Source organism: Pelophylax lessonae (genome assembly GCF_965119305.1).
Source record: "Pelophylax lessonae genome assembly, chromosome: 2".
NCBI classification, from domain to species: domain Eukaryota; kingdom Metazoa; phylum Chordata; class Amphibia; order Anura; family Ranidae; genus Pelophylax; species Pelophylax lessonae.
The window spans coordinates 635,603,117-635,617,397 of NC_138769.1; the positions used below are offsets into that span (position 1 = coordinate 635,603,117).

At 41.4% G+C, this 14,281-nt stretch overlaps 1 protein-coding gene across 1 annotated transcript in view; it reads left to right on the forward strand.

Moving 5' to 3' along the window:
• TEX26 (testis expressed 26) overlaps positions 1-9,566 on the forward strand; it is a 90,906-nt gene extending 81,340 nt beyond the window's left edge. Inside the window, exons 6-8 of the mRNA XM_082244869.1 lie at positions 2,595-2,771; positions 8,987-9,148; positions 9,249-9,566. Coding sequence (XP_082100995.1) covers positions 2,595-2,771; positions 8,987-9,148; positions 9,249-9,340 — 431 coding nt within the window. The 3' untranslated portion in view covers positions 9,341-9,566. The remainder of the gene's footprint in view (positions 1-2,594; positions 2,772-8,986; positions 9,149-9,248) is intronic.
• The last annotated feature ends 4,715 nt before the right edge of the window (positions 9,567-14,281 follow it).

The following is a 14,281-nucleotide window of genomic DNA, read 5'->3' on the forward strand; positions in this document are numbered from 1 at the left end:
TCTACCTTACATAGATTCTGCTGGTTCATTGCTGGAACTGACAGACTCCTTACAGTCCCTTAAAAGCAGCACATATGGAGTGAAACACTGTGTGATCTTTCCTTCTGCCTCCCTTGTGGCTGCTGGTCCCAGCTCCACTTCTTCAGGCAATGCTAGCCTACTTGGCTGCAGCTGCCTCTTTCACCAGCCATCCTGACTGCCTCTCTACACCAGTCTGCCCGAATGACTCTTCACCAACCCACCCAGCTGACACTCTGGAGATCTCTCAGGGGAAAGGTTGAAGACTTAAGGCCACCGCTGTCTTCAAGGGAGACTGGCTACATGTTGCAGTCTCCCCCCTTTGTTGAATTACTCACTCTGCCCTCTCTTGCTCCCGTGCCTTCAGGAAAGCTTCCTCCCTTGTGTCTTTGACAGGATCCTTCCAGCACCCAAGCCCTGGCCCAAGGCAGGACACCCCCTTCCCCCAGACTAGGGGGTTCCCCTCAGGGCCACGACAGTCTCAACACTGTATGTCCATGTTCCACCCAACACCCCTGCTCGCATGGCTAATCCATATTTACAGGCTCCCTGCCAGGCCCACTCCCAGGGATTGGCCAGAGACCTCTAAATATGCTGAGCAGCCCCTCCTAGCTTCTGCCCACTATCTTCCAGAATGTTCTCCAATTCTCTGGAAACAGGGGGAGGCACCAGAGAGCTGCTGAGATGTGTCATCCAGCTCTGAACTCTAAAAACCCTGACCCAATTATAGACTCACAAATTTACAGCATGAGTCAGGATATGGTTTACCTACTGTACTTTTAGCACACATGAGGGTGCTACATAAAGTTAATATATTTTTGCAACACAGTTTTAGTATTGCCTAACAGCTATGTCCAAACTATGGCCCTCCAGCTGTTCAGGAACTACAATTCCCGTCATGCCTAGTTAGGTCTGTGAATGTCAGAGATTTACAATGCCTCATTGGAATTGTAGTTCCTGAACAGCTGGAGGGCCATAGTTTGGACAAAAGGACCCAAACCAAAGAGGGATTTCTGATTTTTCTGTACTAACGTTCTTGGAATTGGGCTTGTAGTTTGCATATTACCAGCTATCCCCAGGTCAGAAAACAAAGCAATACTATAACTGATCTATATATTTTATATGTATACATGTGAAAGAAATCTTGAAACAGATCTGTCTCTTCAAACTGATAGATGTTCTAAATAAAGTTTTTAGTGAGTGCTTGGCAAATTGAGTTGCCAAAAATCTCTTTAATGAATGATATGCCTTGTGACTTGGGTAGTACTCATTCGAGTTTACATTGGAGCCTGTGTCTTTTTTTATATGTCAGAATTTAAAGGAATGACTTGAATGATATCAAATGTTATAGTTGCTGTGTTATAAGTAAGGTTTTTCTTTGTGTTTTCTGGTACTAAAAGCTAAAGTTTAAATAACTTTTTTTTTCCTTCCCTGATTCCTCATTTGCCTGCTTATCAGCATGCTGATAAAATGGTTAAACAAAACCTTTCCTTTTTTTCCATACTTTATTTTAAACCCAGTGATATCATCACTGGGTCTCTGCGTTTCTCTATGCAATGCTGGAAGAACATGGCTGGTGGAAGGGGCCAGTAGGGTGCTGTATATGGCTTCCAGTAATCATCACAGCACCCTACCTCAGCAGGGTCACTCAGCCCTGTTGCAGGCAGTGGGTTGGTTCTTAGGAGGAGTTATGCAGATATCAAAATGCATTGGTGAGTGGATGTCAGTCTGGAGTTGTGGGAATTCCTAGGCATTACACTAATGCCTCGTACACACGCAACGATTGTTGGCCGTGAATTTTCGGCCAACGTCCAATCGGCCGATTTTCGGCTTGTTAGTATGATGCTTCCGACAACCGACTCCGACTTTTCGGCCGAACAAAATCTAGTGTGCATGCTATAAAATTTTTGTTGGCCGTCAACAGAACGGCCGATTTTCCGTCAGTCAGTACAGATTTCGGCAGACAAAAATCAGATGAGCAAGACTGGGCATGCTCAGAGAAGAAAAAACACACGGAAAGTAAACCATCACATGACATCACTTCTGAAGTTGGTTGTTGGCCGAGAAAATTCGTGTGCAGTCTAGAGCACATTTCAACCAACACAACAACACTGGACAAAATACGGCCGATCGGTCGGCCGATAATCGTTGCGTGTGTACGAGGCTTAAGTAACTGCCTCATGTTGAAGCTGAGCCAACATAACTGAAAGAAATTAAATGGGTGGGCCAGGGGGTTCAAGCTGGGGAGGAAGGGTTAGAGCTAAAAAATTAGGAGGGCTCTAACTAACTTGCAGCCACTTCCAATGAAGCTCACGGGGTGCAGAAAAACAATTTCAGAGGTACAATAGTGCAAGACTGAAGGTAGGGCTGGAGTTCAGCTTTACCATTCATGAAGACATTCAGGACAGAAGAGACATGCTGATGCATCAAAGCTATGTATTCAGAATGCAATTCATTTTATTAAAAAAACTCATATGTTTGCTGTTTGTTTTTTTTTTTTATTATATGTGTTGTAACTGTCTTGAATTGGTGATAATAATCTACATATTCATTTAAATGTCTAATATCACATGCAGGTTATCAAATGAAATATGCTATAGATGCTCCACCGGACTGGAGAAAGGAAATCCCGAAGCCTCTAGCCACTGAGTCACGGTTCCATTATCAAGTTCAGCCTCGTGCTCCAGAACTGGACGACGTTACTCACAAATACGGATGTTACTCAACCAAACACCTCGCAGCAAAGGGAGCTAGTGAGTTCCATCTGGATCATATTCAGTAACATGTACCATGGTATTTCTGTAAATAGGGGAAGCTAGCCCTTTAAAATGTATTGTTGATGAGGCTTAAAATGTAAATGATGGCTAAACACACAAAGGGGTTGATTTACTAAAGGTAAATAGACTGCACTCTGCAAGTGCAGTTGCTCCAGAGCAGTGGTTCTCAGCCCCTGTCCTCAAGACCCACTAACAGGCCGGATTTGCAAGTTAACAACTTGCCGACCGACTGCAGTACATATACTGTGGCAGGTTGGCTCTATTGCGCAAAACGACGTACCTGTACGTCATTTCGCGCAATAGCCAGCGGGGGGCACGCGCTGATTGGCTGCAGGGGGAGCCAATCAGCGGGTCTGGCCACATGATATCTGCCGGCCACCCGTGATCTCTCCCCAGAGAGGCAGAACTCCTGTCTGCCGATGTAAACAAGGCAGACTGCCGTTGTGTCAGAGATGGACACAGGGATCTTGTGTTTCTGCTATTTAGGAACACAGGTGTCTGTGTTCATCTAGTGAGTCTATCCCCCACACAGTTAGAAAGCACCCCCTAGGGACACACTTAACCCTTTGATCGGCCCTGGTGTTAACCCCTTCCCTGTCAGTGTAATTAGTACAGTAGCAATGCATATGTTTAGCACTGATTACTGTAGTAATGTCACTGGTTCCCTCAAAAGTGTTAGTCACAGTCAGGTGTCCGATCTGTTCGCCGCAATGTCGCAGTTCCGCTAAAAATCGCTGATCACCACCATTACTAGGAAAAGAAATTACATAAATAAAAATGTCATAAATCTACCCCCTAGTTTGTAGGCATGATAACTTTTGCGCAAACCAACCCTATAAACTAGGATTTTGTTTTTACCAAAAATATGTAGCAGAACATATATTGGCCTAAAATTAGAACAAAATGTGTTTTATAGCAGAAGGTAAAAAAAAAAAAAAATTTTTTTCTTCAAAATTGTTTATATCACAAAAAATAAAAACCAGGGGATCAAATACCACCAAAAGAAATCTCTATTTGTGGGGAAAAAAGGCATTTTATTTGGGTACAGCGTCGCACAACCACACAATTGTCAGTTAAAGTAACGCAGTGCCATATTAAAAAAAATGGCCTGGTCATTAAGGGGGTAAAACCTTCCGGAGCTGAAGTGGATAACTGAAATACATCACAGGGAATATCATTTACTGCTCAGTGAATGCAGTATTCTAGTCTGCATCTCCCCAAGGTAATACTTCAAATCTGGCCCGTTAGTGGGTTGAGAACCACTGTGTAGAGCTTAGTAAGTGAGGTAAAGCTTCACACTTTGCAAATAATACCCAAATGCGTGTATGGAAAATAAAAGAAACCACATTTTTGTTTGCACATGAGAAATCAGCAGAATTTTTGCTCATTTACTAAGCTCTGCAGCAACTGCACTTCCAGAGTGCAGCTGCACTTTGCAAGTTGCACAGTCTATCTGTCTTTAGTAAATCGACCTCACTGTGTATTTTATCCCATACAGCTTCACTAAGGTGGTATCCATATTTAAGTAAACAAAACTTTAACCTGAAAAAAATAATTTATGGCATGCACAGTTTTTTTGGTAGAAGAGACCTTATGGAGTGTTTTTATATGAAAAAAAAAGTGCAATGCAATATGCTCAGTGAAGGCACATTTACAATCATTCTGTGCAAATAAGGAAAGAACAAACATTGTTATTAGGTTATTTCCTGTGTTGGATGAATGTTTCCATTGATATCAAATGGAAAGTGCTGTATTTGGATACTAGATGGCGATAAGTATTATAGGAATTTCTATGCTACCTAGTGTCATCTAGTGGCCAAATGCAGTATATACCATTCATTTTCTTTGCCACATTCGCACAGAACAAATGTACTTTAACTGGGCAATTTGCTAAGCACATTTTTTACACCTCTAATGTATTTTCTGCAACCAAACTCCTTTACCTTTAATCATTTTTATGTAACACTGCCTGCAGCATGTGCAATGCAGAGTACTTTCCTAGTCTTTGTCACATGCCAAAGAGGGAAGCTAAGTGTCCGGCATGGTGCAACGCCAAAGCACAAGCTTAGGAATGTCATCATTACAATCTGCCCCTAATAAGTTTAATGGGCAAATCCACTCAAAGCTGGGTAATGTGGAGGGAATGGTGCTGCCTGCCTCTTGGGGAATAAAGAGGTCTTTATATAAAAAAACAATGTGCAGATACCTTCAGCTTTCGCACATTCACAGTAAAATGTCACTGCATTGTTTATAATAGATTATCCCCTATGATCTCCAGCTGTATCCAGTTGCCATAATGTGTTTTTTTAAATTTGTTTATTATGGTATTTCAGAAAAATACTGAATTATGGCCACTAGATGGAGTTACACATTTACCACACAGCACAGCTATGTCTAACAGGGGAGGGGACCTGATCTTTCTCTGCTGCTGTTTCACTTACAGGACCCCCACACTGTCACTGGGCAGTGAATGGAGTAGCAGCATGGTGATGAGCTCTTCTCTTTCTCATCCTGATCCCTTCTATCAGCATGCTGTGTGCAGCACGCCAATTGTGCTGCCTTTTCCTTCCCTCTCTGACTCTGCTGTACAGACTGTGCAGTAGACTGCAAGACCAAGGCCAAATGTAGGTACTTACACTGCATTTAAAAATACCTTTATAAGTGAGGGAAGTCTATTTGCTAATAATCTGCTAAAAATGTTAAGGTCATTGTTAATTACTGAGATTGGTCGATAGTTTATATCCCCATTTCAATCAGGCTTTATTCCTGGACGTCAAATTACAAATAACATCCGATTAGTGACCAACATAATTCAGGATGCAAATCTAAATGCTCAAGCAGTCCTTCTCTTGAGTTTTGATATTAATAAGGCATTTAAAGTGTCCCATGGAAATATCTAAATATAGTCTTAGTCCCGGTTCACACTTATGCATATCTACTGCGGGTTCCCGCATCGCATTCCCAGCGCAGACAGTTCACACTGCCATATGAGAATCGCTGGGAGTGTAAATTCAAAGTTAACGACACCCCAGATTAGTTTACGTATCGCAGTGCTTTCGGACATGAATTGGATTGCATAAGTGTGAACCACCATGCGATCTGATTCTGGTGCGGACCCAAAAAAGGGTCCTGTGCGTGTTTGTGCCAAATCAGATGCAAATTCAGCCATACTATCTGTATGGCTGTATTTGCATCGCGCACACATCGCATGTGATTTGCAGAGCAGTGCGCTCCGAATCACATGCGATGTCTGCCATCGCACTAATGTGAACCGAGCCTTACAAAAGTATGGATTTCATGGGGAGTTTCTCCACGCATTTCAGGAACAACCCACAAACAAGTATTTGACTACCAAGTTGCAACTCAGTTTTTCAAAATTGGTAGAGGAACAAGGCAGGGTTGCCCTTTGTCTCCCCTTTTATTCGCACTAGCTATAGAAGCTTTAGCCATAGCCATTTTATCACACCCAAAAAATTGGAGGATACACTTCATCTAATAATACATATAAATTCAGCATGTATGATGATGATTTGTTATTATTCCTTACCTAACCCATTATTTCTTTTCCAAACTTACTTAAACTTTAAAACAATTTTCATCTCTCTCGTTAACATCTCAAAATCTGTTGGAATGCCAATAAATATACCAACTTCACAATTTAGTGCGCTTAAAAACTATTTTACTTTTATATGGTCTATGGAATCTATTCCATATTTAGGGATTCGTCTCACCCCAAGTCTTAAATCTTTATTCTCCAAAAACTATATCCCACTTTTACTCAAATTAAGAAGAATGCTTAGGCTTTGGAAATCCTATCATATCTCATATTATGACCATTAAAATGACTATCCTCACAAAATAATTTTAAATAAAATATAGAGCGCTTCTCATTGGGATAAACAAAATATATATAACCACATTTCAGAAAGAAATTAATAAATTTGTGTGGTCGGACTCTCATTCTCGCTTCTCCAAAATGGTACTATATATATCTATCACAACATAAAGGAGGATTCTGCCTTCCTGATTTTTGGTTTTATTACCTAGCCTCACGATTTTCAAAAATCGCTCAATGGTATATTCCTAACTCAAGAGTTCGCTGAGTCAAATTTTAAAGAGACTCGATTATTCCATTCTCACTCTCTGGGCTTTTAGAATTGCCTCAAAGAAAAAACAACTGGTATTCCAATCTCTGCAACTCTGGAGATTATATAAAACAAAATATAGGTTAACCTCAGGAACACCACCCCAACCATCATTCTTAGGGGACCCAAAATTTTCTCCGGGAATGTGCAGAACAGATAACTTTTCCTGGTGGATAAATAACAACTTTACTTTTCTATATAAATTCATCATTAACTCCAGCTTCACTACTTTCACCTCAATTCAAACAAAACCTCATATCCCGCATAATGAACACTGTAAATTTCTACAAATCAGACACTTTAACAATACTCCTTTTAAAATAGTAGCTATGGAACCGCCTACATTATGTGAAAATATTTGTTTAAAAAAATCCTAGGGGAAAGGATTAATATCAGTGATCTATTGTAATCTCGTAAATACAAACTCTCAGGAAAAACTTCCTTACATAATAAAATGGGAAACAGAATGTAACATAAATTTCTCTATAGAAGAATGGAGCAAAAATATTATCAACCTTCGTAAATGCACTAGATCTCTTGTTATTTTACAATATATTACTTTTACTATGTTGCATTTACTTGTACCACCTTTTTAACCTGAATAAAAAGTTTGTAAACGAAAAAAAAAAAAAATACACTTTGCACAATAAATACAAGCTTTTAAGGTTTTCTCGCAAAAAAATAAATAAATAAAAATACCTTTAATTATGTATAGTTTCATAGCTCAGCTCCTGCATGTCTCATCAGTTTGGTTGCTCTTCTCTGCACTTTCTCTAGTTCCCTTATATCCTATTGTGAACTGGTGCCCAAAACTGAACTGCATATTCCAGATGAGGTCTTACTAATGATTTGTACAGGGAAGAAATGATACCTCTTTTAATAGAAGAAGCGATTTTGCTTACTTTGCATACAGCAGCTTGGCCTTGCATGCCATTATTAAGCTAATGATCTACCAAACACCTAGATCCTTCTCCACCATTGATTCCCCCAGTTGTACTCCCCTTGGTATGTATGATGCATGCGTATTTTTAGCCCCCAAGTACATACCTTTACATTTATCAACATCAAACCCCATATGCCACCACATAGTTGCCCAATTGAACAGTGCATTGAGGTCAGCTTGTAACTTGGAGTTACTTTTGAGACAAAGAAAGTGATTGAGGACACAGATTCCTCAATCCCTTTCTCTGCAGTACCGATCACTCACTTGAATCATTTAGGAATGAAAGGGGTTGGTAAAAATGATATGCTTACAAACTCCTTGCTCTTCATCCTGAAACCAATCTCCTCTGTGCCCTGACAACAGATGACAGCCGGCAGGAGGGAGAAGAAGAGAAGCAGGGCTGTGAGGGATGGGGTTTAATGGAATCTGTGCTACAGGAAGGGAATCTAAGATGGGTGGGGAGGGGGGAGGATGGGAGTGGTGGGGGGATCCATTCTTACAATCCAATCCCCCTCTGGCTCCCTATAGCAGGTGACAGCCAGCAGTGGGGAGAGGAACAGAAGCAGACAGTGCTGCAGGAGGCACTGGGGGATAGGTGCTGTAGAGGTGGAGAATTAGAGCAGTAGAAAGTATGAGTGGCTTGTGGGGGGAGGGGGAGGGAGATAGAACAGGAGCGGGGGGGGGGGGGGTGAGGACACATTCCAGGCTGCGATTAGTGGCTTTTCAGCTGCTGATCACAGCTATTCCTCTTTTCAGCGGGGTCTTAACAGTTTTGCTATAAGTTCAGAGTCACTGGAGTGCAAGCAACGTACGTATGGCATGCTGATTTGGACAGCTGGAAGCCATTCTGTCCCACATGTTGCTTGCAGGGGAGGGGTAAATGTTTCCTGAAAGCCAGTCAGTGAATTATGACTGACTTTTCAGGTATTGAATATGAAACATTGAATAATTCTAGTCCTTCAATCAGCTCGGTGTGTGGTCTCCACTGTATACGACCTTTTGTTTAATGGTATCATCTGCACAATAATTATACCCAAGATGATTTATACAGGCGTAGCTCAAATTTTTAAACCTGTCCTATTTAATTTCCCTTGACATTTCAGTTCCTGCCGTGACATATGCTCATATCCGAAACCAACAAAACAGAACTCAGTTGACCACATATCAGAGACATTTCGGAAAAGAGTATGTTGACCTTTCTGGTCTTGTAGCTTCACTGGATCCCACAGAGCTGGCGTGCTATCTAAAGAGTGTCCCTAATGAAGGTAATGGATGTCTTTATCATTCTTCTGTATACCATGATTTCTCTGAAAAGAAAATTGCTTTTTTTGAGCGACTTACATGAAATTTCTTTTCAAATGACAGAAAGAAGAATGCTTGAGAAGTTTCTAAAAGCCTTCCGGGAAAAAGACAATCAACACTTAGAAACAAAATCAACTCAGACCAAATTAAATTGATTACTGGAAGAAAATGTGACTTTCTACTGCTAAACTGTGTGACAATCCCCCCCTCTAAGATAATCGTTGTGAAATTCTGGAGTTCAAAAAAGACTACCCTGACAAGGTTTTGATTGTCTAATTCATAAAATGGACATTTCTTGAGTGTGTCTATTCTGTATTGCAACCTATAAAGATCCTCTATCTCTTCCTACTTTCAGAACTAGATTTAGATTTCCACTGCAGCACCACCTCTTCATGAAGTTTGGTGCTGTAATATACTGTAGCTCAGCTTCTGGGGGTTACTTCAAACAAGGGACAAAATCAACGGCCCTGGAACTTCTAACAGAGGGCCTTGTTCATTGAATCGATATTTTAAAATTGCTGTATTATTAAATAATTTTATAACCCCCAGACACCCTGCCCACCCCAGTCCCCACTGTACTTGTCCTACTGCGATCCTGAGCTGACGCTGTCAAGGCTACCGTAAGCTGCCCAATGGTCTGGGGATTTGAAACCTCCACTGCTTTCTCTCTTCTCTGTACAGCGCTGAAAGTACAGAAAAGATGGATTCTAATTGGTCAGCACCATCAAATGAATGGTGCTGCCAATTGCAATCCGTCTAGTCCGTTCTTGCAGCTCTGTATGGAGAGGAGAGAAAGCAGTGAGGGTTTCTAAGCCCCAGACCATTGGGTGGCTTGCTGGAGCCTTGACAGCTCGGGATCACTGGAGGTAACTACAGCAGGGACCGGGGGGGTGGGGGGGGTCTGGTGTTAGGTCACCTTTACAGATTTGCTGTAAAGGTGAACTTACACTTTAAGCTGAATCTCTAAATGCTCTACTCCTAAATAAAAATTCCTTGCCTCTGAAGAAAGTTACCATATTTTAAACTGTAGTACATTCTTGTTTGGTGGAGCAATAAGGGTCACTGCATTTCCTAAAGGTGATTTGAACAGAGTGTTTTTCCTTTAAAACACATGGTGGCTGCTACCCATTGTGTATGCAAAGGGTTAACTGTGGTTAAATGACCTCCTAAATATCTCTGCACAGAGTGAGGTTGAGAGTGTAATCGTCACATTCTGGTGGCAGCATCTAAGACTGCCACCGTCACTACCCCAGCCCCATGATGGAGATGCTAGCCCTCCAGCATTCATTCAGTAGCAATCTCCTGCTGACTTGTATCACCCTACCTTTCCCTTCTTGGTCTTCTAAATGTGAGGCACCGCCTTTCATGGGATGACAACTGGATAGACTGTTGTGTTTAATCATATATACAGTCAGGTCCATAAATATTGGGACATCAACACAATTCTAATCTTTTTGGCTCTATACACCACCACAATGGATTTGAAATGAAACAAACAAGATGTGCTTTAACTGCAGACTTTCAGCTTTAACTTGAGAGTATTTACATCCAAATCAGGTGAACGGTGTAGGAATTACAACAGTTTTGTATATGTGCCTCCCACTTTTGAAGGGACCAAAAGTAATGGGACAGATTAACAATGATAAATCAAACTTTCACTTTTTAACCACTTTAGCACTAGCCACTGTGCTGCTACTGCGGCACAGTGGCTCGTTATCGTCTAGCGACGTAGACCTACGTCGCTAGACTCCTCCCCTGTAGGCGGCGCTCGCGCGCCGCCGGAGGCGCGCTCCCGCTGTTTTCATTCACAGCGGGAGTCGGGCCAGGGGAGGAGCGGCGGCGATTGCCGCTGCTCTGCCCCGATCGTCGGGGAATCCAGTTTGGAGATCCGCCCGCCTGTGTAAACAGAGCAGGCGGATCTCCTAAGTGACAAGGAGTGACAGATCGGAGTGTTCAGCATAGCTGAACATCCGATCTGTCCCTGGCTCACTCAGTCACCTCCCCCCGCGCACGTTAGTAAGCACCAGGCATACATTAACCCCTCCCTCTCCAATAAAATTAACCCCTTCCCTGCCAGTGTCATTTTTACAGTAACAGTGCATATTTATAGCACTGATTACTGTAGTAATGTCACTGGTACCCCCAAAAGTGTCAAAAATGTCAGTCAAGGGTCCGATCTGTCCGCCACAATGTCGCAGTCCCGCAAAAAAAATCGCAGATCGCCGCCATTACGCGTTTAAAAAAAAACACCAAAAATGACATAAATCTTTCCCTTAGTTAGTAAACGCAATAACTTTTGCGCAAACCAATCAAAATACGCTTATTGCGATTTTATTTACCAAACATGGGTAGCAGAAAACAAATTGGCCAAAAATTAAAAAAAAAATTGGTTTTTACATCTTTTTTGGGGGGAATTTCATATAAAAAAATGTGAAAAATATTGTTATTTTTTCAAAATAAACGCTCTTTTTTTGTTTATAGCGCAAAAAGTAAAAATCGCACAGGTGATCAAACACCACCAAAAGAAAGCTCTGTTTGTGGGAAAAAAAGGACGTAAATTTCGTTTGGGTACGGCGTCGCATGACCGCGCAATTGTCAGTTAAAGTCGCACAGCGCCGAATCGCAAAAAGTAGCCCAGACGTAAGACAGCAAAATGCTCCAGTGGTAAAGTGGTTAATACTTGGTTGCAAATCCTTTGCAGTCAATTACAGCCTGAAGTCTGGAATGCATAGACATCACCAGACGCTGGGTTTCATCCCTGGTGATGCTCTGCCAGGCCTCTACTGCAACTGTCTTCAGTTCCTGCTTGTTCTTGGGGCATTTTCCCTTCAGTTTTGTCTTCAGCAAGTGAAATGCATGCTCAATCGGATTCAGATCAGGTGATTGACTTTGCCATTGCATAACATTGCACTTCTTTCCCTTAAACTCTTTGGTTGCTTTCGCAGTATGCTTCGGGTCATTGTCCATTTGCACTGTGAAGCGCCATCCATAGAGTTCTGAAAGCATTTGGCTGAATATGAGCAGATAATATTGCCCGAAACACTTCAGAATTCGTGTTCTTGATCTGGCCAGCTGTTGTGAAGGGTGTTTTCTTCACCAGGGAAAAAATTCTTCGGTCATCCACCACAGTTGTTTTCCAAGGTCTTCCTGGGTCTTTTGTTGTTGCTGAGCTCACCGCTGCATTCTTTCTTTTTAAAGATGTTCCAAACAGTTGATTTGGCCACACCTAATATTTTTGCTATATCTCTGATGGGTTTGTTTTGTTTTTTCAGCCTAATGATGGCTTGCTTCACTGATAGTGACAGCTCTTTGGATCTCATATTGAGAGTTGACAGCAACAGATTCCAAATGCAAATAGCACACTTGAAATGAACTCTGGACCTTTTTTCTGCTCCTTGTAAATGGGATAATGAGGGAATAACACACACCTGGCCATGGAACAGCTGAGCAGCCAATTGTCCCATTACTTTTGGTCCCTTAAAAAGTGGGAGGCACATATACAAACTGTTGTAATTCCTACACCTTTTACCTGATTTGGATGTAAATACCCTCAAATTAAAGCTGAAAGTGTGCAGTTAAAGTACATTGTGTTTGTTTAATTTCAAATCCATTGTGGTGGTGTATAGAGCCAAAAAGATCTGAATTGTGTCGATGTCCCAATGTTTATGGACCTGACTGTACCAATCTGCCTACTACACATGAACCAATCTAAAACATTTTGACTGTTTAATGTATTTTTGCCCTATCAAGCCCTTCGTGCATGGATGAGACCTTATGGGTTTTTACATTTTTCTTATTGCAGATCAAAAAAAATTACAAAAAAAAGGACATGACCCGTTTTTCTTTCACATATATTTTATTGATTTTTCCAAAGGTATTAGTAGGTACATGCAGCCTAATTTACTAAGAATACGGAGAATAAATAGTCCTTCTACATTTATTTACTCCCAATTAAAACAACTGAGACCTCAACTAGGTGAACAGAAAAGTAGGTGTACGAATAGGCGAATATGCATTAGTGAATTCTAAATTCCGAATCGGCAGAGTCACGGTTCCAGAACTGGCAATTGTCAATGAGTTTCCTATATGCGGTATTTAGCTATGATCATGTGTGTACATATATGCCAATAAATATGGAGTGTGCTCTACCTTGTGTGTGGCTATTTATTTGTATTACAATTATTTTGCATAGTTTGTTTTCTTTTACTAACGAATGCTTTTCTGATTATTACAGACCATTCAGACTAGCGCGACTTGTCAGGCTGACAAGTCGCGGTAAGTCGCGGTCTATTGAGTAGTACAGGACCCGTTCTAATAGGAGTGACACAAGTCGCTCTGACTTGGAAAAAGGGTCCTGTACTACTTTGGGGCGACCTGGGAGCGACTTGCATAGACTTCCATTATGTGAAGTCCCTGCAAGTCGCACCGAAGTCGGCCCCCGAACGACGCAACTTCACAGGTCGCCCCCCGAAGTCGGATCGCCTCAGTGTGAACAGGCTCTTACAGAGTAATATCTGCCATTCCATGAGGTTACATGTATTTATCATTTACAGTTACATATCTGTTGTTTTTTTTTTCCTGTTGCATTTATTTTTTAGGAGACTTTAGAGTTCTAATTATCTAGGTTTATTCTTTAATCATTCTAAATTATTATGCAAGTCTAATTGTACTTGCCACATAAATTTAGATTTTTACATATTTTTTTTGAGAATTTCATATAAAAAAGTGTGAAAAATATTGTTATTTTTTCAAAATTGTCGCTCTTTTTTTTTGTTTATAGCGCAAAAGAAAAAAGAAAGCTCTATTTGTGGGAAAAAAGGACGTCACTTTTGTTTGGGTACAGCGTCGCATGACCGCGCAGTTGTCCGTTAAAGTCACGCAGTGCCGAATCGCAAAATAGGGCCTGGTCTTTGAGCAGCCAAATCTTCCGGGGCTTAAGTGGTTAATCTTTAGCACTCTTAGCTAACAGCACTTAGGTCATGAGTTCAAATCCCACCTCCCTGGAATTGCAATGGCAAATGCATATGTGCTTTGGCAAACGCACAAGTGCCATCAGCAAGAGATAAATTGTATCACACTGATGGCAAATATGCTTT